Source organism: Cynoglossus semilaevis, chromosome 12, assembly GCF_000523025.1.
Source record: "Cynoglossus semilaevis isolate Cse_v1.0 chromosome 12, Cse_v1.0, whole genome shotgun sequence".
Lineage (NCBI taxonomy): Eukaryota > Metazoa > Chordata > Actinopteri > Pleuronectiformes > Cynoglossidae > Cynoglossus > Cynoglossus semilaevis.
This window is the reverse complement of record NC_024318.1, coordinates 5898934-5924324: the sequence shown is the minus strand read 5'-3', so window position 1 is coordinate 5924324 and position 25391 is coordinate 5898934. Positions and strand designations below refer to the sequence as shown.

The 25391-nt window shown below is 42.3% G+C and overlaps 3 protein-coding genes across 4 annotated transcripts in view; 2 read left to right on the top strand and 1 right to left on the bottom strand.

Annotated features, from left to right (window-relative positions):
* The first annotated feature begins 371 nt into the window (after positions 1-371).
* dnph1 (2'-deoxynucleoside 5'-phosphate N-hydrolase 1) lies at positions 372-1964 on the top strand. Its single transcript, XM_008321720.3, has 4 exons — positions 372-660; positions 883-954; positions 1368-1478; positions 1809-1964. Exons 1-4 carry the CDS (start codon positions 525-527, stop codon positions 1922-1924), a joined length of 435 nt encoding a protein of 144 aa, XP_008319942.1. The 5' UTR covers positions 372-524; the 3' UTR covers positions 1925-1964.
* Positions 1965-2489: 525 nt separating this feature from the next.
* On the bottom strand, positions 2490-16800 carry tjap1 (tight junction associated protein 1 (peripheral)). Of its 2 annotated transcripts, none has more exons than XM_025060775.1 (10): positions 16295-16325; positions 14921-15034; positions 11925-12095; positions 10184-10212; positions 9918-10079; positions 9242-9308; positions 7317-7424; positions 7132-7215; positions 6328-7023; positions 2490-5989 (listed from the first exon to the last, which is right to left on the bottom strand). In XM_025060775.1, exons 3-10 carry the CDS (start codon positions 12045-12047, stop codon positions 5366-5368), a joined length of 1893 nt encoding a protein of 630 aa, XP_024916543.1. In that variant the 5' UTR covers positions 12048-12095; positions 14921-15034; positions 16295-16325; the 3' UTR covers positions 2490-5365. The 2 variants fall into 2 exon arrangements, with proteins under 2 accessions (XP_024916543.1, XP_024916544.1); XM_025060776.1 differs by lacking the exon at positions 16295-16325 and adding an exon at positions 16425-16800 and having other exon boundaries at positions 3341-5989.
* Positions 16801-23017: 6217 nt separating this feature from the next.
* Positions 23018-25391, top strand: part of dlk2 (delta-like 2 homolog (Drosophila)) — a 3690-nt gene continuing 1316 nt past the window's right edge. Inside the window, exons 1-6 of the mRNA XM_017037540.2 lie at positions 23018-23183; positions 23314-23370; positions 24170-24227; positions 24610-24740; positions 24826-24970; positions 25091-25310. Coding sequence (XP_016893029.1) covers positions 23120-23183; positions 23314-23370; positions 24170-24227; positions 24610-24740; positions 24826-24970; positions 25091-25310 — 675 coding nt within the window. The 5' untranslated portion in view covers positions 23018-23119. The remainder of the gene's footprint in view (positions 23184-23313; positions 23371-24169; positions 24228-24609; positions 24741-24825; positions 24971-25090; positions 25311-25391) is intronic.

The following is a 25391-nucleotide window of genomic DNA, read 5'->3' as shown; positions in this document are numbered from 1 at the left end:
TATTGGTATGGTATTATACTGCGATCATTATTTACTTAATTACTCATTCAATCAATCGTATTACTTTTCGTTCTTTTGATCTCTGATTCTCTTGATCTCTGATTCTCTTTACTGCCTGTTGTAGTAGTGAACAACTGACCTTTAAAGCATGATATTACAATGTATTTCTTAAAATGTCCACTAATTGTTTTAAAATATTATTTTTCCTGTTTAAAATCCCAACGACCCGAATACAGCGAAGTAAACATTGATATAAATATTTTTTTCAATTATTAATATAACATTTCTTACCAGAAAATGACAAGGGCAAAGTCCGTTTCTTGAGTCCAACCCCCAGATCGTTTCTGCCTTCTGCATAGACCAATCAGAATCCTAAACAGACAAAACCCACGTGACTATAGCGCAAAGCGGGAAAAGAAAAGAAAGAAAAAACAGAGGGGAACGGCTTGAATCCTTAACGTCAGGAATAAACGGAACTGATAAAGAAACGGGTAGAATAAAACATCCAGATCGGTGGGACCAGGATGAAAGTGTATTTCTGCGGCAGCATCTGCGGTGGAAGAGACGACGTTCTGCTTTACGGCAGAATCGTGGAGAAGCTGAAGAACTTTGGGACCGTTTTGACAGAGCACGTGAGCAGCTCAGCGCTCTCAGACAAAGGTCAGTTGTATATGGCAAGCCGGAAGTAACGTTGTTGATATCAACAACGTCTTTCCGGCTGGGCGGAATTTCATTTTGGATAGTGCTTAGTCTTTAGTCAATAGTCATTTGAGTTATAAATTAAAATGGCTTGCCATATTATGTAATACTAATACCTTACTTAGTAATGTCACGATGTCACTGAGTAATTGTGGCTTTGTGCTGACTGCTCTGATTGGCCAGGTGAGGGTGCCCTTGCAGCAGGACCGAAGTTCATTCATGACCGAGACGTGGACTGGTTGAGACAATCAGATGGTTCGTATGGATAATTGTTAACAATATATTATCGATTATCAATTTTTAACACTAATTACATGCCATTGTTTATTTGCAGAATGTTGATTCTTGAGGTTACACCAGTTATCACTGATGATGAATGAATTACATATTAATGATTTTAACTGTACAGTATTTAACTGATTGTTCTTTCAGGCAGCAATCGCCGTTAGACTTTTATTGGTGCTTGCTAATTGTTCTCATCCTTTATCACTCGTGTTTGACTTAATAGTCAGCTTTTGATTTGTGTAATTGTTGATCTTTGGTTGTGATTTTTGTCAGGTTATAATTCATCGCAAATATTTAATGACTGATTAATTCGCATCCATCAACTATTTGCCACAGATGATCACTTTAATAATCAAATGTGGTGTTTCTTCCTATAACAACAGTGGTGGTGGCAGAAGTCACACAGCCATCCCTTGGTGTTGGTTACGAACTAGGCCGAGTCGTCGACATGAAGAAAAAAGCTTTGTGTCTTTTCAGGCCTTCGTCAGGAAGAGGTGAGGTCACTACCGTTTAAAATGTTGGAACTGGGGGATCTCTGTTCAGTGTGACTTTAAGACATAATATCCCAATTATAATGTAATGTATTTAAGAAGGACCTTCAGAATTGTGAGAAATATTGTTGGTTATGGAAAAAAAGAAATCTTAAAAATAACTGAGTACTGAGAGCAGAGTTATGAAAATCCTGCTCATAAAAATGTAGTACTGACGCCAAAACAAGTTAAACAGATACATTATAACATGAAGTAAGCAATAATCGGAACTTAATAACAAGAAAACACCCAGTAGATAAAGATGCAAGGCTCTTACTTCTTATTTGTGTGCAGTTCTGTCAGCAATGATCAGGGGAGCGCAGGACGGGGACCTCTTTGTGGTCAGAGACTACGCCGAAGACGAATTGGAGACGCTCCTGGACGAGTTCTTTGCCAACCTGAAACTGTAGTGTTTTTACATGATTAAATAAAAAATGATTCCAAAATGAACACTTGATCAATGTGGATTATAAACAATCTGCTGCCGCAGTGTTTGTCCAGCAGAATGCAGCACTGCTCCACACACATGCACAACTGATGAATATTACTCATTCATCATTTATGGATTTGAATAATTTAGAAGAAAAGGATCACTTTGAGCAACAGCACACAGGTACAGTGCAGCAGTGTATGCCTCAGACTGATAATGTCATCAATATTAACAACTGCCACACAGCCAAAGCTGGCTGCTAGGTGACAAGAGGACACAAAAATTCTTGACTTTTTTTCCCAATTGAAAAATATCTGCTACATTACAGCAAGGATAATCTGACTTCTCTTTCTGTTAGAATTATGTGCTGTTTGGCTTTTGATACCAACAGAATAAAAGAACAATAAGAACTGAATGATACAAATGGTTATCAGTTAAGGAAAATAATAATAATATAATTGTGCTCATTACTAAGTCTTTTTTCTTTTCTTTTTTTTTAATAATATAATTGTGCTCATTACTAAGTTTTTGTTTGCTTTTTTTAAAAGAAAAACCTGCCTCCTGCCCCTACATTTAGTCAGATCAGCAGCTACCATAACACAGACATGTTTACGTTTAAAATATTTTATTTTTTAAAATATTCATCAGTTACAAATTCAGAAAATAAAGTTTAAAAGTACTCTTTTTACATTTGTCTTTAATTCCCGACAAGAAGTAAAACAGACATACCTTGGAGTGAGTAGCGGCACCTGTGGGAGAAGTGTGGTTAAACATTCAGTTGTGTAGAAAACAATCTGTACTCCATTGGAACCTCAGCGGAGTTCACGTTCTTAAGGGAGTAACGGCGAACTAACAAAAGTGAGGAGCTAACGGGCAAAAAAGTTCGGTTCAAATTTCATCTGATTAGCGGCTAGGCTAACGTTAACAACCAAGCATGATGACAAGTGTGTTTATACGTGTCAGTTAACTTGAGTTAACAGTTAATATGGCCTGTTCATTTTTTCTTAAATATAAAATATAAAAGTTTTACGCCCGTTTTAATTTTCTAGTTGACATTATTTGCAGTTTAATGACAGCTAACGAGAAATTCGCTGTCTTCTCATATCGAAATTGTCGTGTCATTTGTTATTTGTAGCAATGTTAGTGTGATATGCTAACAGAAAAAAAAGGCTCTTTAAAACTGTGAATAGTTCCGCTTAAAATAAAAGGTGGACGTTATTACCCCGTCTGAGTTAGTTTTTTTTCTCGCTGTAAAGTGGTAACATTTTGTTTTGTACAAATACTCTTAAACAAGTAGCCTATGCTCCTAGAGCTGCTGTTTATTAACAAACCTGTACTGAATTCTCAACTACCACTGAGTAAACCTTAACTGTTTTCGTTTACAGATGAGATGCTATTTTTTTAAATAAAGAAGCTAGACGCTAATGTCAAAGTTTAAACATTTACAGGAAACACGAATTTCTTTCTTTCTTGATTTGAGTTTGTGAATTAACACTTATGTTCATTGTGCCAATTGTATAGCAAAGTTGCTATGCTCATGTAATTCTGTAATAGTTAGTTTAAGAGTAAACCGATTAATTTGGCAGCTGCATCATTCCTTTACATTATTATTCATCTTTTTTAGGTCCTTTAAGTCCTTTCTGACTTTTGTTAGACAGAAAAATGAGTGTGAATATTGATAAAGCCACTTTTGCTAAAGGGAAAATCAGTAAGTGTTTTTAAAGTGATTTTAGTGTCATAATTTTAGAAATTCAGGTCAGGCCAGATGAGAGATTTTTAAAGGCAGCGTGAAATTCCACCTTTGCTAATGTCACTAAACACAAATTAGGATAGTGGCTGGACTATGAAGTTAGCATTAGTTCACATAATGCAGCAGCTTAGCTCGGCAGATAATGTTAATGTTAAGACTTTGTCATTAAGAGTACAGTTTCAGGGTGAAAAATTCTCTGTTGCCTGGATGCAGAACTAACAGTGGATTTGTTTCACGCAAACATGCTGGGACACAAACTTGGAAAAGAAAAAAGCTCTGAGCTAAGCTAATGTAAGCTAAGTTCAGCCTTCTGCTCACATAACCAACAGTGAAACAGACTGTTGACTGTGACCTTGCCAACATTCTAACTGCTGTACATTCATGGAGAGGAGTCATTAAATTTAACTACATAGTAATATAACGTTAATAATTCAGTGTTAGCGTTAGCCCTGTGTATCTCTCCGACTGTCAGACAGATGAGAATGTTAATCAAATATTTTCCAGGTAAAGGGCAATTCTGATTTTTTTTCCCCCCAACAATTCTGTGACAAAATTTGATGCATTCAACTGCAAATGATGATGATGTCTGTTGACCATTAGCTTAACCTTACCCAATAATTTGTTTAGGTCAAAAGCTAAGCTTTTAGCCATTACTTTTCCTCCGAGTAGGTAGGGGGTGCTGTCGCACAGTGTATGTACAGTAATATGTCTTTAATGTACTGTGTACCAGCATGCGCTCTGTTTTTTTATCCAAACATGCACCTGTGGTTCTGTCAGGTTTTAAGACTAATAACCAGGGTTGTGATCAACACTGCGCTTCAGCTGATTGTAGCTTCAATACAAACATCAACAGGAGCAATACTTAATCAATCAATCACAGTCAGTGAGTCACAATCAGAACTGTGATGATATAATAACAGGACAGTAGCAGCAAACGGAGGCTTACTTTCAAAATAAAATCTCGTTTATGTGATGACTATTAAGCATTTGCACTGAGCTAACATTAATGAGAATCTGGACCAAAAATCCATCGTCGGTATAATTAAAGAAAATATATTGATTACTGATTGGGACGCTTACATGCCTCTGTAGCAAAAAACAAAACAAAAAAACAGTAAAGTTTTTAACCAAAATAGAACCTCTAGCAATCACAATGTTGATGTTACATTCCAGATAAACGCAGAGCATAAGCTCCGTCCTGGCCTGCACCCCGCAGGTACAGTCAGAGGTGGTTGTGGTGTCAGTCAAGGTCTAAGGTCAGGTGACTAAACTACACAACGTGCCACGATAGGAAATCAGTGGTTGATTTGGAGCCAAAAAAAAAGTCAGAGTGTCTGCAGGCTCCACTGATGTGGCGCTGTACCTGCAACCTTTCCCAGAGAGAGAAAGAGAGTAGTGTAGGCACTGTGTATGTGTGTGTTTGAGAGTGGGTGTGCACAAAAATGTGCAGTATATGTGCATTTGTCTGCGTTACTAAGTTCCGTCAAAATCCAGTCCTAAATGCACACAGAACGTGTGTGTATGTGTGTGTGTTGTAGTAGTAGTAGTAGTAGTAGTGAGCTCTGCAGCATACAGAAAGAGTATGGCTATTTCCTGGATGGGCGTGGCTTCTGAGCCTTGATGGGCAGGTCAGTGACCAGAGAGACAGTGTGGGAAGGTATCTGGTCGGGGTCAGTCCAGCAATGTGCCTTGAACCGGAGCACGAGTCAGGCTGTCTTTGCGGTGCAGGTGATGGACGCCCATCCTCTTGGGACTCTTCAGAGGTCTCTGTAAGGGGTGGGGGTCAAACTCTAGTAGGCGGGGTGAGATGACAGGCAGGTCATGGGGGAGGATATCTCTTTCTTCAGCAGAGCTCTCTTCCTCTTCCTCCTCTTCAAATTCCTCCCTTCTTGTATGAGCTGGGCTAGTTGCAATAGTGACCGCCGTGTCCCCACTGTCCCCGTCGTCCTCCCGGTTCACTCCTTCCTCCATAGAACCGCCATCTTCACCATAGCACCCCCTTCTGCTGGATCTGGCCTCAGTGTCCGTGTCGGTGTCGAGGCTAGAGCCGCGGCTGGGCGTCCAGCTCCTTGCAGACGATCCCTCCTCGCCGTCAGAGTATGCGGTGCTCTGGTGTTTAGAGGAGTCTCCTCCACCAATCCGCCTCTGCAGATCCTGCACAGTGTGACTGCCGAATGATGTACGATGCATAAGAGAGGAATCACACGCTGGTGCCATCTTCTCCACAAACATCCGTTGCCAGTTGGCGAGCAGGTCCTCCTCTGAGCTGCCAGAACTGGCCAGGATGCTGGGAGCCTGCAGGGGGAGTGTAGGTAGTCTGAACAGATCCCACTAAATAGAGTAAATTACTTTACTATGAATCAGCCAAATGTATTTTTGCATAGGCCTGCATAGTTAACACACTTGTTTTTGACAGTAGTAAAGTATGTGAGTATGTTCACCACCCAGTAAAAAATATGAGTTTAACATAAAGACTGATATTGTAAGTAAATGACTTGTATTATAGGACATGTCAATTAACAATGCAATGTTTCAGTTTACGTAGCTCTAATCAAACTAAACATGGGGATTAATGACCCTTATGTTCATATAAAGTCAAAAAAAAGCTCCTGATTAGCAGGGCTTCAGTTTACCTGTGGTGGACTGCTGAAGGGGCTGGACTGGCTTGAAAGAGGTTCACTGGCAACATCTTGCTGATATGGGGGTGTGCGCTGGAGGCCTCCACACCCTCCCCCTGATGAGGATGAGGGAACAGGGCTTGCAGGAGCCACACGCTCGTCGTCGTTCTGGACCAGGCTCAGGGAGATGGCCTGCCTTGTGGCATATGTGCAGTTCGGCAGCGGCGAGTTTTTGGGAATTTTCACTTTGTCGTCAGAAGAGAACTCAATTACTTTGCGGCCGGGGTACAGTGGATGTGGTGGTGGTGGTGCTGGGTACGGATTCAGCTTCTCAAAGGATGGAGCGGCACTGACTTCCTCGCTGCACGACTGAAAGTCTAGACTGCTCTGACGGCGACAGGAACCGTTCTGCAGTGAAGCTTCCTGAGAACTGCCATTTTCCTGGCCCTCAGCCCCAGCAGATGGTGGGATGGTCATGTCCACGTGTACAAAAACGTCCTCAGCTATAGGGCGGCCACAGCTGCTAGACTGGGCCGAGTTCAAGACCAGGGGTTCAGGTTTCTCCAGGACTCGTGCGATGACAGAGGTGGGTACAACATCAGCAGGCGTAAGACTTAGTGTGTCCGGGTCCTGAGGACTGGGGCCAGAGCCTCCCTCTGGTAGGCTGCTCTTTATGTGTTTGTTCAACATGTCCTGAAGCTCCGAGGGCAACTGTGAGGATGAATAATTAATGATCTGTCAAAAGAAAACTCCTTTGTTCTGTGTTTTTAGAATATTTAACCACAGACCAAAGCATTGGCCAACGATGTGAGAACTTACATCAGCAAACTTGTGGTTCCTGAAATGAGACTTGTTGCACTTGAGCAGCTGGACAGCCAAGTTACAGTCCTGACGGTAACGCTCCTGAGGTAACACACAATCACCTTCCGTTAGCAGCGGCCAATCAAACTCTATTATTTTTTATTCAAAATGTAAAACACAGAAACCTAAATGTTCACACTCACGTTGAGCTCCTCCAAGCGGTCAATGGTGTTCTTGGCGTCCAGCAGTTTGTTGGTAAGCGCCACAATTTCCTGGTCCATCATCTTTTTGTCTCTCTCCACCTTCCGCAGCTGTATGTGACAAACCAATAATTAGTCAAATCGACACAGTCAGACATAGGTTGACTCTGAGAATCAGAACTAAATATGATAATAAAAGAAAAAGTCGAAACCAGATCTTTTGAGCACTGCACATCACAGGTGCATTGTTGGATGTGATACATTGTGCTGTGAGTCAACCAATAAGATCTGATCAACATTAAATATCTTCAAGACTTTACAGCAAAAATACAAAAACAACAAACAAGCGACTAGTTTGCAAATAAGGTGCTCAGACATGCTAATGCAAGCTAACACAGACTAGTGACTTGCAAATAAGGTGCTCAGACATGCTAACGCAAGCTCACACAGACTCAGCATGAAAAAGCTGATCACTAATACTAGTCATCTGAGCTACTACCATAAACTTGTATAAAAAAAAAATGTTAGCATTGAAGGGGTACTTGAAGATCTATTGGAAATGTGGAGCCAAAACACATGCTAACAGAACTTTGCTGCAAAACCAAGTAAAAAGAAGCCCATCTAAAAAGTGACTGACAAAGAATATTGAGACGTGTGTAATATTTGCTTAAACTATATGCTAATATTATGAGCATAACTGGACTAATCTCATCAATTTGTCTGTGAAGAGGAAAGTCCAGCACAAGCTACAAGAATTAGAATTCTGAACAAATCTTGAAGATCCCATTAAAACAATTAGATAGATAGATTAAAATAAATAGATTAAATAAAAACAAACATTTATGTGCTACTCTACAGTATTCTATTTATGTACCGCACACTAATACAGACAGCGTTAGCATAAAAATGTACTAAAACAAAACTGTAACGCATTGGAAAAGCATTATGGGCTAAAGCTAAATAATATTAATGAAAAAAGAAGCAATGGTGCAAATGAAAAACATTTAAATTATTTGGTTTTATGATTCTATAATTTAGATCAACAAAAAAAAGGTTCAAACACCAAGTCCTGTTTCTTTGGATTCTGTAAAACAAAATCCAGAATTAAATATTGTGTTATCAGAAAATGACATTAATTATTGGCCTGTTGTTCACAGTTTTTATATGTTGGATGTTTATTATGGGATGTTTAGATTGACGGACTTGTGATTGGACTCAGGACTTAGTGTTCAGAGGAGGAGAAAACGGGAGGAGGAAGATGAATTAAACGCAACTGCATGAACCCATGTCTGACTGACGGCGGCCTGATGAAGATGAGGGGGATGAAACGGGTGATGAAGATGAGTCAGTCCATCAGAGAGCAGCATTAGAAGAAGAAGAGAAGATGAAGAGTGACATCAGACGACACGAGACGCAGACAAACAGGAAGTTTGATTTTTTTTTTTTTAACACAAGCTGGTGTGTCCTTGAGAATCACTGATCAATAAATGCTGTGACATTTGACAAAAAAGCTCAACATTCAACACAGGACTTTTTATACAGTGGTTTTACTACACACAACTCTGACCCCATGACCTTTGCTATGTTGCCTATGGCAGCATTCGTGTTGCTGTCAGTCAAACATGCTTTTCCACAGTTAATCAATACACTCTGTAAGAGTGTTTTCATTAGGACATTGATTAGTTAGAAGCTGACTGTGATCAATGAACCACACACAGACAACACAGACACACACACACACACACGATCCCTGGACCAATGGGGTGCTTGGTTACAAAGTAGACAGGCTTTAAATGGCTATATTGGCTTACGGTAATCAATCAGTAACAATATTAGAAATAACAAACTCCTGTGTCACCGAGTGTGAAACTGGAACATTGAGCCTGGACACTACTGCTGTAAAGGTGAGAGGTCACATTGGTGTTTACCAGAGCGTGGAGCTTCTCCTCCAGATCCTGGTTGGTTCTCTGCGAGGCTGTGTAGCTGTTCTGGAGTCTGAATACAGGAGAGGGAGAGAGAGAGAGAGAGAGAGAGAGAGAGAGAGAGAGAGGGAGAAAAAAAACACTGTTAGAATGCTTGCTCACTCGCTCTCAGAGTCAAAGTTGTCATGGATTTTTAGCAAAGTCATAGTGACTGCGACCGAAGGTATTGTAATCTTTGATGCAGAGTCATGGTTGAATCATAGCTGAGCTACAGTTACTGTACATTATTACAGCCAGTGTTGACTTCTAGCTGATTTAAGAACGATTTACAGCCAATAGGTAGGTAGGTAAAATGATTGGTTGGATTAACACCAAACCATAGACTGGTTCTTAAAATTGTAGGTAAAAACATTTATATCATAAATAATAAATGTTAAACCTATAGCCATTTGATGACTCATTCAAACCATAACTAGATTAACTGGTCCAGTCTTATGTGATACATAAAACCATATAGCCAGGTCTTCTTTAGGTTTTATCACGTCATGGTTTACTTTGGCAGCGTTGTTGTTGTTCAATGTCGCCCATGTCAAAACTCAGTCATAACAAAATTTCAGTTGTAATATGTATGACAGCGGCGTCATGGTTGAAGGGACGCTGCCAGTCTGATCACTGCATTCACCTGCGGAACTTGTCCCTCATCTTGTCCAGGTCGTCTCTGGTCCGACTAAGCTCCGTCTCCATGTAGTGACGGCTGCCGTCAAACTCTGCCTCCATGGACTCCATTTTGTGTGTGGAAAGAGAGAGGCGACGACGCAGGTCCTCATTCTGCTGCTGCAGGATTCTGTGTCATAAAAAGAGAGCGTGAGCTGGCCCTGGATCACATGACTCTTAATTTCATTTATAATTAAACATGATCATTAAATTAACTGAGCGACTGAGACCGACCTGATCCTGTCAGAGTCAGACAAGGCCTCCTGCAAAAGAAAACACCACATTAGGACCAATCAATACAAAGCTGATGGTTAGGAAACCTTGGTATAATGGAAATTCTGCTGCTCAGGGAACTTCCTACGCCTCCTAACACATGTTTGATTTCAATAAATAAAAAAATTTCCTAACACATGTTTGATTTCAATAAATTAAAAAATTAAAAAAAAGACTCTTTTCTTTTTGAAGTTCATTTAAGAAAATTAGTTTGACATTAGACAGCGAGACGACTGATCATGACACTGTCATGTGACACATCAAGGAAAGGTCAATAAATTGACAATGCAGAGACAAATGGACATTTCCTGTGTCATTGATCCGAGTCCATGTCCCAGCATGTCCATAATTTTGAGTGACAAGTTGGTAATTCATTTATTGGTTTCTGCGACTAAAGAGCCAATGGAACGCCTCCGCTCTGCTCCCAGGCTGAGGAGCTCTGTGATTTGTTCAGGACATAGCAGTTATTGCTAATCGATAGAAAAGCTTGTAGGAATCAAAGGCCTGTGACCGGCAGCTTTTATTCAACCACTGTCCTGAGACGACTTAGTGCTTCACCTGCAGGAGTCTCTGTGTGGACGGACCTGAAAAAGTACCAGATCTATGAAAACTCTAAAAAGTTCTGTAAGTGGGAGCAGGGATGAGGAGGGGACGTAATCAGTGAGGACAGTTGTCCCCCTCGACCTACCTTCACGTGGATCGTCAGGCCCTGAGGGGAAGAAAACATTCTGTTTTCTTCATTATTCAAGTTCAATCCAGAATTAAGCTCCAATATCTTTTGACTTTTCTCCCCCTGGTGGTCACTTCGTTCTTCCTCCCACTCCCCTTTCTGAGGCTGGCATAAGCTGCCAGGTCGCTGCAGTGCTGCCACCCAGTCATCCCAGCGCTGAGACCGGTCCGTCTGTGGCTTCCTGAGGGCTGGGTTTTGACAGTGAGGTTCGCCCAGGTGGGTGAGGTTTCCTGACTCTTTTGAGGGTGACCTACCGAGCATCGTGAGGTGGACGGGGCTCAGGACGCGACAGGTGATCTCATCTAGAAAGTTAGAGAATCGGACCTTTTCCTCCAGAAACTGCATTTTCCTGTTCCCGTCTGCAGAGTGTGGCCTTGCTGAGGCCTGCTGATCTGTCCGTTCCACTGAGTGAGATGTCACACGGTGCTTAGCGGAGCTCCTTGTCCGGCTGTTATCCAGCAGTTCCACTGATTTTGAATTCCTGATGACATCACAGGTCTTTTCCACACCCGGAGTCGAAGTTGGCTGCTTCAAGATCCCCTTTGGAGGGTTACCATTCAAAGTCCTTACGGCCGAATCCAACTTTTTCTGTTGCACAGGATGTGCTGGTGAATGGTTCTCCGAGAGGTGGGGACTGAATGCTCGTCGTGGACTAGAGGAACTTGAAGAATTTGCAGGGCTGTGAGGGCTTGAAAGATGGCAGGGGCTTATGGCATGACTGTCAGACGCTGTGACACCCACTGCTTTGGTTCTAGTGCGGTTAGGTCGGCATGTTTGGCTGCTGAAGCGCAAAGGAATGCAGAGCTCCAGACTAGACTTTTCACAAATATTCACATTGCTTCCTGATAAAGGAAGTGAAGACTGCAGGAAATCATGTTGGGAGCCTGCACTCCGCGGACGTTCATCAGCGCAAGGGTTGTGAGTTACGCGGACACGCTGAAACAAATGTCTGTTTACTTTGTGTTGCTTTACCTGGTTAACGTCTGGCTGCTGCGATGCAGGTGGGGGCGGTGGCACAGGCATGGCATGACGGGTCTCCCGGTGCTGTGGAGGAGCCTTGCGGTACGGCTTCCTGGCTGGGGTGGCACTCATCATGCTGGGTGCAATGTCCTTCCTGCTTAACTCTCTGATGCTGTTTTAGTCCTGCCAGGTGAAGATGGGGAAGGAAATGAGGTAGAAAAACAACAACCCGCCAAGCAACTGTCAACCACCCACCACCAGACACCGAGCACAACTGGGCTGAGGGACTGACCATCACTTACCCCCTCTCCATCTCTGTGTACAGATCAATGCTGGCTCGCCCTTCCCCGTGCTACAGAAACGTGCATGTGTGAGGACTAACGCAGAAAATCTCTCCTTTAAAAGCACAGTTAATCTATGTGTGTGAATGTTTGAGTGTGTGTCAGCCTGAGGCCACATATTGATCTCGCTTTGTTTCCAGGACACGAAGGGTCTTTGAATTGATCAGAATTGGCTAATGTTAGCATGTCAGTATTAGCCTTTTACAGGATAAAGACACAAAGGATTTAATAAAAGCTAATAACAACCCTGACGGCAGCTGAGAGGAGAGTGGGAACGGCTCAGGAGGAAGATTCACTTTTAGCATCTTAAAATCATCACATTTATTGCTTTTGTAGTGAATGCATTTATGATGACAACTTATAACACAATAACATAAATTACTGTACACACACCACACTTTCTAGCATAAATTACTGTACACACACCACACTTCTAAGGAATATTTTAGCTTGTTTCTAATATGTTAAAAGCTGTGAAAACCGACGTGTGTCCATTTAAAAGCTGTGAAAACCGACGTGTGTGTTCTGTTTTCTAATATGTTAAAAGCTGTGAAAGCTGTGAAAAAAATGTGTGTCCATAGTTCATTAAAATAAACATATTCTGCAATGATTCACTTAATGCTGTTCAATTAATCACATGACCACAGAAGCCCTAAGGGACCAATGACGAGGTATTGATTACTGTGTGACTAACTGTCACTTTCAACACAAACACACACATACTGGTTCAGCTAATGCAGGCCCTAGCCCCTTACATTAACCTGAACTATTAATAATTCCCATCTAATCTCAATCCTTCTCCTCACTCTAAACTAAATTAACTCCAGTTCTAATTTCAAAATAATTGCAAACTAAATCTTGAACTTCAAACTACCCTCTCACTCTATGGGGAGCTGCAAACTGCCTCAACAATGACAAGGCGTCCACACACCACCAGTATCTTTTCTCTAGGAACAAGTACGTGCCTGGTCTCCTGGTTTGTTTCAGTTTAAAAGTTGTAAACGACTCTGTCTCTTCCCTGTCCTGATATATGGTTTTTAATAACAGAGGTAAATCAGATCAAAGTACTGGACACACCAGTGTTACATAAAAACACTGACCTGACTGACGGAGCTTGTAAAGGATTAATGATTCCCATGTGCAGTTGTTATGGTAATTTTGTTTAATTACACATGGAAACAGCACCAAGACTGGTTTTGTATCTTTTTTTTTAAACAAGAATGATTGAAGGGTGAAACAGTTTAACCACATTTGTATAAGTTCTCTACAGGTTTGTACAAACATCTAGAATTTCTGTGCAACAAGTGTCGAGTGCTATGGCCACAAACAAATGTATGTGCGTTACCTGTAATACAGTATGGGCTAGAGACAACTATGTAACAAAAGAGAAATGATGCATACTGTGTAGTATAATGTACACATCATTGTATTATGAAGGCAATGTGCCCTATACAGCACCATTACAGCTGGCCTCAGTAATCAGATACCTCCCTATTGACTGGGATGGAATAATAGTAATAACATTAAAGGTAAGAAGCTAAGACAAGACCAAAGCTAACCTGGATAGGTAAGACCAGTAAACAGATTAAAACCCAGGCACAGATAAATAACTATGAAACCAGGTTCAACATGGATATTAATTTGGACAGGATAGAAAAGTATAAGAACAACAGTGAAAACACCAGAGGCTAATGTAGCTCAAATAACACTACACACTATCACGTCTTAACTATGCAACATTATATTTAGAGAAAAGAAAAACAAAATGGCTAAAACGTATAAAAGATAAAGAAGATACAAGCACAACAGACAACACAGATGCTTAGTTATGTAACATTATACAGAATGGAAAAAAGAAAACTGAATTCAAAGGAACAGCGCAGCTCAACATGAAGTGCTTACCAAGCTGAAATAATGCAGGATGATCATTTGATCCAGGATAACAGCTAGACACAAAAGCTAACAGCTGGGAAACATATGCTAATCAGTTTCAAGTAAGACGAGATCATGTAGACAGGGTTTACAGCCATTTACAGCTAACAAAAATGATTAGATAAGATAATCCAAGCAATCAGGATCTTAAGGCTGAATAAAATAAGAGCACCACCAGCTTCTCTACATGTGTTAAATTTCACATTTTTACCCAACAGGCTCCACTGTCATGCAACACACACACACACAAAACAATCGTTCCTTTTCCTTTGTTGCCCTTCCTTATTTTCACCCTATTCCTGTTTTCTACTTGTTTTCTTACTTCTGGTGTTGTGTAATATAATAATAAATATCTCTTGCCAAGACACTTAATCCCCAAGTTTCCCATAATTCCTACACAGCATCAGCCCCTTGGCCAGAAAAATGGATAGGGTTGCAGCAACAACAGCATCCAGTGTTAAAGTGTGCAAAATATCAATAAGCTGATTATCTGCTGTGGATCTTACAGAAGGAAAGAGTTGAAAGTGATGGTTCTATTCTAATGTTCCTCTTTATATGTCCTTCTCCCATCCGAGCTCACATTTTTGTTTTCTTCTCTTGCTTCTCTCCCTTTTTTGCATTGCCTGCTGTACTTACGTCATGTGTGACGTAAACCATAACACATGACATTACAGAGGGTGACATGATTTCAGGCAGAATGAAATCGACAGAAACACAGAGGTGGAATAAACTGACCTGGTAAATTAGCAAAGGAATCTCTTCATCCTCTTTCAGTTACTTCTCGTTCTTCTCCTCTACATCCTCCTCCTTGTCCTCTGCTGGTCATGTGATCTTCAGACCTCAAACAACCTGAAACCCAAGACCAGGGAACAGGAGCCTTGAGTTCATGTCTGCTGAGGCGAGGGGCGACAGAAGGGCTCCGTAGATTCAAGCTAAACCGGTAGGATACAGCTAAAAACAGAATCCAAGCTAAAATAACAAGGTATGCATATAATTCAGACTAACAGGTAAACATGAGGGCTCAGACAACAAATGTATAGGCCTCAAAGGCTAAAACTGTACAACCTAACAAGGACCAGATAACAAGACAAAAAAAAAAAGCCAAAAGCAATACACTGAGGCTAACACAGCTAGCACAGTACAAGCTAAAGTTCCAGGCTAACACTGGCTTACAAGGTCCTTTTACAATAATTCAAGAAATTGTTGTTGTGTTGTAGTTTCATTATAGTAAAATTAGTAGTAGTTGACTAGTAACCAATCCCAGAAATACAGTAAACATCACTGAGTAAAAACCATAACAAAATCCTCAATGTTTGTTGATCAACAAACATTGAGGTAGGACAAATAATTCACCCCTATAAAGTTATAAAAAAGAAACCAGAAGATATGTACATTTTATTAGATTGCTGTAAAGATGAATAGCAAAGACTTAAGTGTGTAGTATACACTTATATATACTACTATATATACTATATACTACTATATATGTAAATCAGTGTTATAAATGTGTAGTAATTAAAGTGCAGAAAGTTTAGTCAATGTGTATTAAAGGTTGGTTGGTGTTGTACACGCATTAACTGATGTGTAGCAAAAATGAATTAATGTGTAGTTCAGGTTAGCACGTGTGCACGTTTTTATCAATGTGTTTTATCGAGTCATTTCTTGCATTAATGTTGCTAGCCGGTTTCTCTGATACAGCATACGCTCTCACAACATTATCGATAACCGTTCAGGTCAACGAACCGAACAACTTGTTTGTTAAGGGGCAACGAACACCTGAAAGAAAGATAATTCGTCGATTAAGGTTTACTGTCGGATTATCTGTCGCTTGGTTTAATAATCAACAGAGGTCGAGTCCAAACACAGACACGAATACCGTTCCTGGACGGTGAGTGTTCAGTGTTCGGGGTGGCACGTTAAAATGTGTGTGTGTTTGTGAGTGTGACTCCACCCTACGTCGACATTAACCTTAACTGGACCCGGTACCAGTAATCGCAGTTCGGCTCCGACTGTGGCCCAGTTCACCGGCTGCCATTCCCTGGCGGTACCGACAGCAGAAAGCTTCCACCCCGCTCCCTGAGCAGCGCTAACCCGTTGTTTCTAACTCACCTGTGTTGGTTGCAGTGGGACTCGGCCGCTGAAAAACGGGGAAGGGCGGAGCGCAGAGGAACCTTTAGCCGGACCCCTGCTGCTCCAGCGGGGGGAGGGGAAGAGGGAGGGAGCGAGGCTCTGCACTCACCCGAGGCCGTGCAGGAACTCAGGTCCGTCGGAAAATGATTCCTGGTAAAACTGGTAACATCCAGCGAGTGGAGAAGCAACGGTGTGCAGCAAGAAAAACACTCAGAGTCGAGAGGATAAAGTTGATCTCCTCCGCTCAGCTGTCGCCATCTTTACCCGCGGGGCATGATGGGTAATCCTAAGGAATTCCGTTTTTTATCAAAAGCCCCCCTTCCACGCCCTGCGTGCTGACGTCACATACCTTAATCGTGGCGTTGTGAAGGTGAAGTTTATGACGTTAAGATAATCCGAGTGTCTTGAATACTAGAAATGACCATTACCTTTTTATTACATCCATCCGATTTAACCCACGTTAGTCAAACTGGCTGGTTTTTCAGCCGTGAACTTCAACTCCAAAACTCGCTTGTGCAATTCTTAACACAGTCAATAGGAGGCAGTAAGTACGTGTGTGCGTGTGTTTGTTTACACGAAACATAAAAATGACACAGTGAAGTTTCGTGTTAACACACGCTCACAGTAAAGTAATTGATTTTTTTTTTAGGAAGCTGCTGACGTACAGTCTGTTTGACCGTGCGAGGGCGTCACGAGACACAGAGAGTCTACAATATTATAGAAGAATATACGTTGTACCGTTATCTGGTGGAAGATAGAGTTTGTTAACCGTGTATATTCAAAAACCCATAGAGAAAAACACAGATTAGAGCAAACAGTAGCGGTGGATCAGCTGCTTCTCCATTCGTTAGCTCACGTGTTGTTGAGTCAAACCTGTGCCACGGACCACATGAAGCATCAATAAATCACCACCGACATGTCACAGTGATCCAAAATGAACAGATCTCTGTATGGACTCGATGCCTAACATTAACAATATGATGAAGCCTGGACATATTCTTCAGTCTTTAACGTTGATGACAACTGTGAAATGTGATTGAAGGTGTAATGAATACAGGAAAAAAAGACAGAAGAAAAAATAGAAAACATTTTTCCATTTCACTGAAGAAGAAAAAAATCCAATACTGACTCCAAGGTTGCCTAGCAACAGTTCCACATCCTCCTGCTCTTTAATTAAAAATTAGTTAATTGAACAAGGGCCACGTTTCTATTCATAAGGGGCTCGTTAGAGTCACCCTTGTTAATGACACCCCTAGCACACACACATGCACACACACACGCACACACACACACACCGATCACTAGGTTACACACCTGAGGAAGAACGACTGTGGTCTGGGTGCGTTCTATTACAGAACAGTCTCACAGGGATAGAGAGACACACGTACACAGCTGCCTGACACATGAGTGTGTGTGTGTGTGTGCGTGCGCACTGCAGAACAGAAAGATGAAGACAATGTCCAGCTGCTCCACAACAATGTAGCTCTCCTCTGTCCTCTGGTATGAGAGCCATGATGGGAATGAAGGACACGACAGTGACTGAGACATGCAGCAGCTGTCGGTGTCTGTCCAACATAAGGGGCATGTACGACATCGTAACGTCTTCCTGAACCATACCCACCCACACACCCGGTTCCTAATCATTTAAATTCTTGGAGGTAATCTGCCCAAAGAGACAAAACAACTGGAGAGATTTAAAAAAAAAGTCAGATTCAGAGTCCGATGTGTGAACTGTTCAGACGTCTCCATGTCGTGTCTTTGGACGACGGGAACAAGGAGGTTGGATGTAGTGTTTAAAATGAAGATGAGTTTCATGTATGAGATGCTCAGCTGCTCTGGTGGGGGGGGGGAGGGGGGGGGTCAAGGCTATTCCCCATTCTTCTCCTTGGATAAACAAAGGCATTGTGTCACAGATACACAATCACACACATACACAGATCCAGTGACATGTGAGGACTGCGGCACAGAACCAGCCGCAACAATAATACTCAGAATGATCTGTGAAGATGCCAGCCGAGCGACAGGTTGTTGGTTATGGATTGGTTTTTCAAATGCTGCACCAATCACCGCACGGCAGCAGCTCAGATGGCGATGACATCACAAGAGGAAACTGGATCTGTGGTTCAGGGAGAACAGAGGGGTGTCATAATTGACTGTGGATCATAATAGGATACCCCCCCCTCCACCCCCCACTCTCTCCTTACCCCACAATGTGTACTGAAGTATTTGAGCTATGACACATTAACTCCACCTGCTGCCTCTACAGAGGAGAGAGGGTGGGGGCTGTGACTTCCTCTGACAGAAGCATGATTTTGAATAACGTTCACAGCTTAGTTCACAGAATGTCCACAAAAAAAACAACGACACAGAAAGTCAGAAAGACGCCAGAACCTTCCGACTGTGGGCAGAGGAAATGGATCTTGTTTTCCTGTCTCCTGGCCTTTAGATGTGGACGAGTCCGTACCTGCCAGGACGTGCGGCGTCAGCAGCGTCTGCTGATCTAAAGTTAATGTGACATGCAAAACATGCAGAAACACGAACGCGAGGCCAGTGGATTGTCCTGAGGGAAGGAGGAAACATCTAGCAACAGGATTAGAAATATCATCCAAATGTTAAAACTGCTGGTCCAGAAAGAATCACAGCATGGAGACATTTCATAAACAAAATGTTTGTGTTTTTGGAACGTCACATGTACACATGCAGCTGTAGGCCTCCACGCACGTACCTCCAGAATACCAGCAAAGACGACTGACCTTCAGAAGGACCACGTCTCTCTTTCAGGACTGCAAATTCAAAGATGCTCCTTTAAGTCAGGGGTCTTTGCAAAATGTCACCTACAGAGACAGGGTCAAGGTCCAGAGACCTTATAAATGGAGAGTGACCTTAAGGTAATATCATGCTATTACTGACCTGGAGAAAAAAGGATCGTAAACTAAAGTAGAGCGTGTGCTTTCAAGTTACCTCCTACAGAGACGAGGCATGAGTCATTTTTAGCAGTCGGTGAGTTTGTAGGCTCTACATGTGTAAGAAGGTTCTTCCTTTAACACACACACGGATGAAGGAGTGTGTATCTTCATAATACTGGTCAGTGTTCTTGTTCTGATTTTTTTCTTGCTCCATGTTAAATTTTTTGCTTTTTTTTTTTTCGCCATTCAAACTCATCTCAATCAAAAGTCACCTTCACAGAGATTTTAATTCTCAATCAAAAGTCACTTTCACAGAGATCTTAATTAAATACCTGCTTCATGTACAACGAGGTGTTAATGATGTTTTTGGTAGAACGAGAAACACCACAACGAGGTGTTAATGATGTTTTTGGTGGAAGGAGAAACACGACAGGTGTGAAGACACAAAGAAGTGTGTGTGTCTTCATGCAGCTACTGTGTTGATGAGAGTTTAGGTGTTTGAGTGACACAGTGTGAAGAGAACCTGCTGCTGTTTTTAAGTCCAATCGACACATGATTCTCCACAGAGCAGCCTTCCTTGAACACACATATACGTGTGTTGGCTGAAGCCTATGGAGTGTGTGAGTGAAGTGTGTGTGTATGTGTGAGAGTGTGTTGGGGGTGGGTGTGTGTGTGTGTGTGTGTTTAAATGTGCTGCAGCAGTAGACAGAAGAGCAGAGCCAGAACGAGCAGCAGCAGCAAAAGAAGGAGCTGAAGGTAAAACTGTTCCTGTGTTTTTGGTGTTCAGAAATTCTACTCTTTCTGCTGTGCATAACTACTGAATATTAATGCTAAATCCACTTAGCCTGTTATGGTAACTGTGCTGGTTGTCAAAAATAACTGCAGCCTCTAACAATATTTGACAGAAATGTATTTGTGGAACCTAATTTTTTTAACCTAGTCAAAAATGCCTGATCTGAGTATTTGTAGGGATAACATTAATTATTCTTACTACTAACTCACAGTGCAGATTATAACGCTTATGGAACTAGTACTTTTTAACCGCGTTCAAAAAATTTGACAAAAAAAAGGAATTTCCAAAATGCTGCTACTAATAATAATAATAATAAAAATTCAATCAAATTACTAAATAAGGAAAAACAAAATTCATACATTGAGGAAAAGTATCAATTATTACCAAAAACACAATTTTAAAAAGATCATGACAAAAAAGTAAAATAAAGTCGGAGCTAAAACAATAGCAGCAGTGACAGTAAATGCAGTCATGTCAAAAAAAGATACCACGATGTTGTTATTTTAAAGGGTTAACAGTGCGTAAAAAAGAGTGCGTAAATACCAGGTCTTCAAACTAAAAGTGCACACACACACTCTCACACACACACACTTGAAGTGTCTGTGCTGATGGCTCAACCTTTGACCCCTGCCGACGGTCGTCTGCCTGGTGTTTTCTTAAAGAGCAGCTGAAACATCACTGCCATTTCACTGTATGATCAAGCAAACGTCGCACAGACCACGCCCACTTTTCTTCTACAATTGAACTGAACGCAAACATTAGTCTGTGTTGTGTGTCCTGTGATATAAACTACGCAAATAATAATGTGTCAAAATGGTTAAAACCACACAACATTTTAGGTAGAAATCCATCCGTCTGCCTGCTTCTACTTTGGCTGCAAAATGCAGCGCTGCATCCCCGTAGGTGCTTTACTGCCACCTACTGTCTCTGTTCTCCAGTGTTAGAAATGTTTACGCTGCGAGGAAAACAACAACAGACAAAGGGTAGGGGCTCTGGTGTGACATTTACATTTACAACCAAAACAGTTCTTGTCACAGTTGAAACAGTAACCACCGTTGTCGAGCTAACAAACAGAACAGACCAGGTAAAAAAAAGACAATAAAATCCTCAAATGTACCTTTACTAAAATGATTCTCTGAGTTGAAGCTAATAAATCTACAACATCAGCTGTGCTCAGTTAGACAACACAAAACTTTATAACTATAAATTAAAGAAGAAAGCCGGTGTTGTTTGCCTACTTTGTGTAGCTGTCACTGTCACATGACTCTGTCCGTCCAATCCGCAGCTTCACTGCTGCTTGTTATTCAGACAATAGCATGTGCAAATAAAATCTGAGGTGAGGGTGGGGGCGAGGAGATAGCATGTGCAAATAAAATCTGAGGTGGGGGTGAGGGTGGGGGTGAGGAAGCGAGAACGTTTATAGAACACAGATCCGTGCAGCTTAAAATAACTAACATGATACACATGTTATGGTTATGGCTATAATTAATAATGATTTAAAGCTTGAAGCTGCAACTGCGTCGTCTCGTCAAGTCAAACAACGAAGGTCAATATCGTTAAAACTTTACTAATACTTACACAAATTCTTAACACTTATGTTTCCTATTCCCCAAAATGACAATAGTAAAGTACTACTAATTAACTAATATTGCAGCAAATTACTGCAATAATAAAGATGTTGGTGACCTGCTAAAATCCAGATCAGGTCCAGGACTTGTGGTTTACGACTAATCTGGACCATCACCCTGCGGTGCCACCAAGTGGCGACACTTGTTTCACATGGCTGCCCTGCAGACTACACACCTCCATGTGCTGCTGTACTTCATGTAATCTTCATCTCATATCAGTGTGTATGTGCACACACACACACACACACACGTGTGTACGTGTGGAGACTTTGGTCTGACAGTCCCAATAAGGGGAAGACAAAGCAGTGTCCTGACAAGACTAGCTGGACCAACCTGTGTGTGTGTGTGTGTGTGTGGATATGAATGGGTTTATGTTAAAGTAATAAATTAGCCACCTGTTGCTATGCTTATTTGGTACTGACACACACACACACACACACACACAGTAGTTTCCATCAGTAGTGAGTACTCAACATAGACATAACACATACCTTAACCCCTACTGTAATCCTAACCCTAACCCATGTTTGCCTAATCCTAATCCTCACCTCTACGGTAACACACCCACAGTTCTAATCTCAACTCCATACTAAATCTGAAACCTCAAAATACCGTCTTTGTCTCCAGAAGNCAACACAGGGTAATCCAGGCCTGTCAGTTCTTGTCTGTTCAGTGCTGTAACATCTAGGACCTGGAACTCTTCTTGTCTTTTCACAATGTCTGCATGGACATCTGTAACGGCACAAGGTCCAGCAGGTACAGAGGGGAAACATGGCAGGTCACATGACGACAGTCTGGCCTACATAATGTTAGCTTAGCAACAATAGCGGGATACGTTGAGGTTTGCTTAGCAAACAGGCAAGAGGGCTGTTAGCTTACCACAGCATACAGCTGGAAACTGATGCTGAGATAGAAATGTATGTTTAGTCTGGCACTAGGACAGAAAATGAAACCATCAACCTTAGCCAGGCAAACAGTAGTATAGTTAACTGACTGCATAAGAATTACACTCTAAGCTGTTAGCTTTGTGCTAAAACTGTGAGGTCAACACTTCACACAAACACTTCACCGAAACGTGACGATGCTCACGGCCGACTACACACATCGTCCACGTCAACTTTACATTCTCTGACCTCCAGCAGCCAAAACCTACAAGACACCGCATACAATCCAGAGAGCAGGAGCTCGTGGTGGAGTGGCACCAAGGTGTCGGAGGTCTCCACATCAAAGAGTCAACACTTGGTCAGCTGATCAGGTGTCAGATGTTTCAGAGACTTGATGACCCATCTTTAAAAAGCACTGATGTCACTGAAAGGCTGCTGACCTGATGTGAGGTCTCAGTGATAGAGGACCCCGCTGAACACATCGCCACACTGTGGCGGTGGACGCGCTTTCATGTGACCTAGATGTGAACCCTCTGCTGGTCCAAGACTCATGTATTTTGATACTGTTTCAGGTTTTCTCTTCTGGAGTCGCCATGTCTACCTTTTTCATTGCAGCTGTTCTCATCGCCCTGCATGCGCTGCCCTCCTCAGGTCAAGGTAGGTCACAACATTACAATGTTTTATCTCTATGTAAAAAGATTTGATGCCTTATCTCGATAAACAAGTCGATATCTTAACTAGGTTTGGTAGGGTTGTAGAATCTAAGTGACAGTTTTTTTTTCAACAGGTGTCGAGGGCTTCAATTCAGAGACTGAATCACAGAAGGATTTTGAGACGAGTCTGAGTAAGTCTTCAGGATTTAAATTAATGTGCAGGTCTTCTGAAAATAGTCACAAAAAATAAGTTCAAGTGTTTTTTAAATTAATGTGCAGGTCTTCTGAAAATATGAGTTCAAGTATTTTTCGTATGAGGAGTCAAAGAGACGGCCTGACACGGTGGCCCAGGGTTTAAAGATAGAGTCCAAGTTCAAGCCTCTAGTTTGAAGTCAAAGTCAGATTCACTCTCTAGAGGTTTGAGTGACTCATCACTGCTGGGGGTCCAAGCCACTGATGACAAGTCTGAGTCAGATTCCTGGGGTTTCAGGTTTGTGTCAACGTCATCAGTGGCCAAGTCCAAGTCACGGTACAGGTCCTGGACTCAAGTGGTGTTCCCCTGACCCTAACCCCTTTCTGTGGTCACATGATTTAATAATGAGCACTTTAACACACTTAGCTCCTCCCACCTGTCACTATGACTGTCTGATATTTCAGTTAGGAGGACAAGTCTGTCTCTGAAAATAACCCCTCTTCACTTCACTGTTGCTGTTTAATCCAAATTACAGGTCAAAGTTGAAACGATGGGATGTGTGTTGAAGCAGGTCTCTCTCTCTCTCTCTCTCTCTCTTTTCCTCTAAGTCTGTCTCTCTTTTGCCACGTGTCACAGCAAATCTTAGAGGTCAGAGGTCAGGGTGTCGGCTGCTAATGTCCCACCAGAGACACTCGTGAGTCTCGACAGCTGAGGGACAGGCGGCGTTCTGCGTAAACAAACAAAGGCCTTTGTCTCTGATGTGTCTCCTTCCTCTTCTTTTTTTTTCTTTTCTGCAGAACGTGAGTGCGGCTGTAACCTGACCAACAGTCACTGTGACGAGCTGGGAGTCTGTCGGTGAGACACCAGTGTGCTGTTTGTTTGTTATAAAATCTTTACAGGCCAAGGTCTGGTCCTAAACCCTGGATCAGAGATCCCGCTCAGGAACACGGCAAAATCTTACTCTGGTCGTTACCAAGGTGTTTAAATAAGAGCCAACCAAAAAGAACCAAGTCGGTCGTTAACAAGGTGTTTAAATAAGAGGCAAAATAGGGTAAAATAGAATAAAACTAGCACAGGTAGAGGTCAAAGCTAAAAGTTATCCAAAAGTGTTTGAGGTTAGTCTTAGAGATAATTGAACAGTTAGCCGATGAGTAGCTTCTCTGTCTTCTCGGTGTGCTCAGAGGTCTCGTGGTCTACGTCTGTACTCCATCCAACGTTCCTTCTGTCCTTCTCTCAGGTGTGACCCGGGTTGGGGCGGCCAACACTGCGATCATTGCGTACCGATGCCTGGTTGTGTCCACGGCTCATGTCAGCAGCCGTGGCAATGCAGCTGTGATGAGGGGTGGGCGGGGCGCTTTTGTGACAAAGGTGGGTCAAAGTTCATCCCCAACGCCACTGATATTGATTCTATGGAATATGAATCGTTGATTGTTTGTTTGTGTCTGTGTGTCAGATCTTTCCGTGTGCTCGCAGCAGCATCCCTGCCAGAATGGAGCGTCCTGTGTGATGGAGGACAACGGCGACTACACGTGTCTCTGTCCTGAAGGTTTCCACGGCAGACACTGTCAGCTGAAGGCGGGGCCATGCCACAAGAAGAGGTGTGTCCAAGATCACAGATCCACAGAAATCCACAAATTTATTTAATAATGATGAACTCGTACCAGGTCACCCACAGTGAGGTCTGTCTTGACATGTGTCCGTTGTCTTGTTTCCTTCAGGTCTCCATGTAAAAATGGCGGCCAATGTGATGATGACAACGGTTTTGCAGCAGAGTTGATGTGTCGATGTCTGGCTGGATTCATGGGTCCACGCTGTGAGACCAATGTGGACGACTGTCTCATGAAACCATGTGGGAACGGTGCCACCTGTCTGGACGGCGTCAATCGTTTTTCGTGCCTGTGCCCTGCTGGCTTCACCGGACGCTTCTGCACTGTCAACATGGACGACTGCGCCAGCCGTCCCTGCCTCAACTCTGGACGCTGCCTGGACCGCCCCGGCGTATTCCACTGTGTCTGCGCG

Excerpts from the sequence above, each read along its gene's own strand:
- dnph1 (XM_008321720.3), top strand. The coding sequence starts at position 525 with ATGAAAGTGTATTTCTGCGGCAGCATCTGCGGTGGAAGAGACGACGTT. Across the intron at positions 661-882 it reads CTCAGCGCTCTCAGACAAAG|GTGAGGGTGCCCTTGCAGCA; the intron begins GTCAGTTGTATA and ends CTGATTGGCCAG. Across the intron at positions 955-1,367 it reads CTGGTTGAGACAATCAGATG|TGGTGGTGGCAGAAGTCACA; the intron begins GTTCGTATGGAT and ends CTATAACAACAG.
- tjap1 (XM_025060776.1), bottom strand. The coding sequence starts at position 12,047 with ATGATGAGTGCCACCCCAGCCAGGAAGCCGTACCGCAAGGCTCCTCCA. Across the intron at positions 10,213-11,924 it reads AGCAGCCAGACGTTAACCAG|GAGGCCTTGTCTGACTCTGA; the intron begins GTAAAGCAACAC and ends TTTCTTTTGCAG. Across the intron at positions 7,024-7,131 it reads GGAACCACAAGTTTGCTGAT|TTGCCCTCGGAGCTTCAGGA; the intron begins GTAAGTTCTCAC and ends TCATCCTCACAG.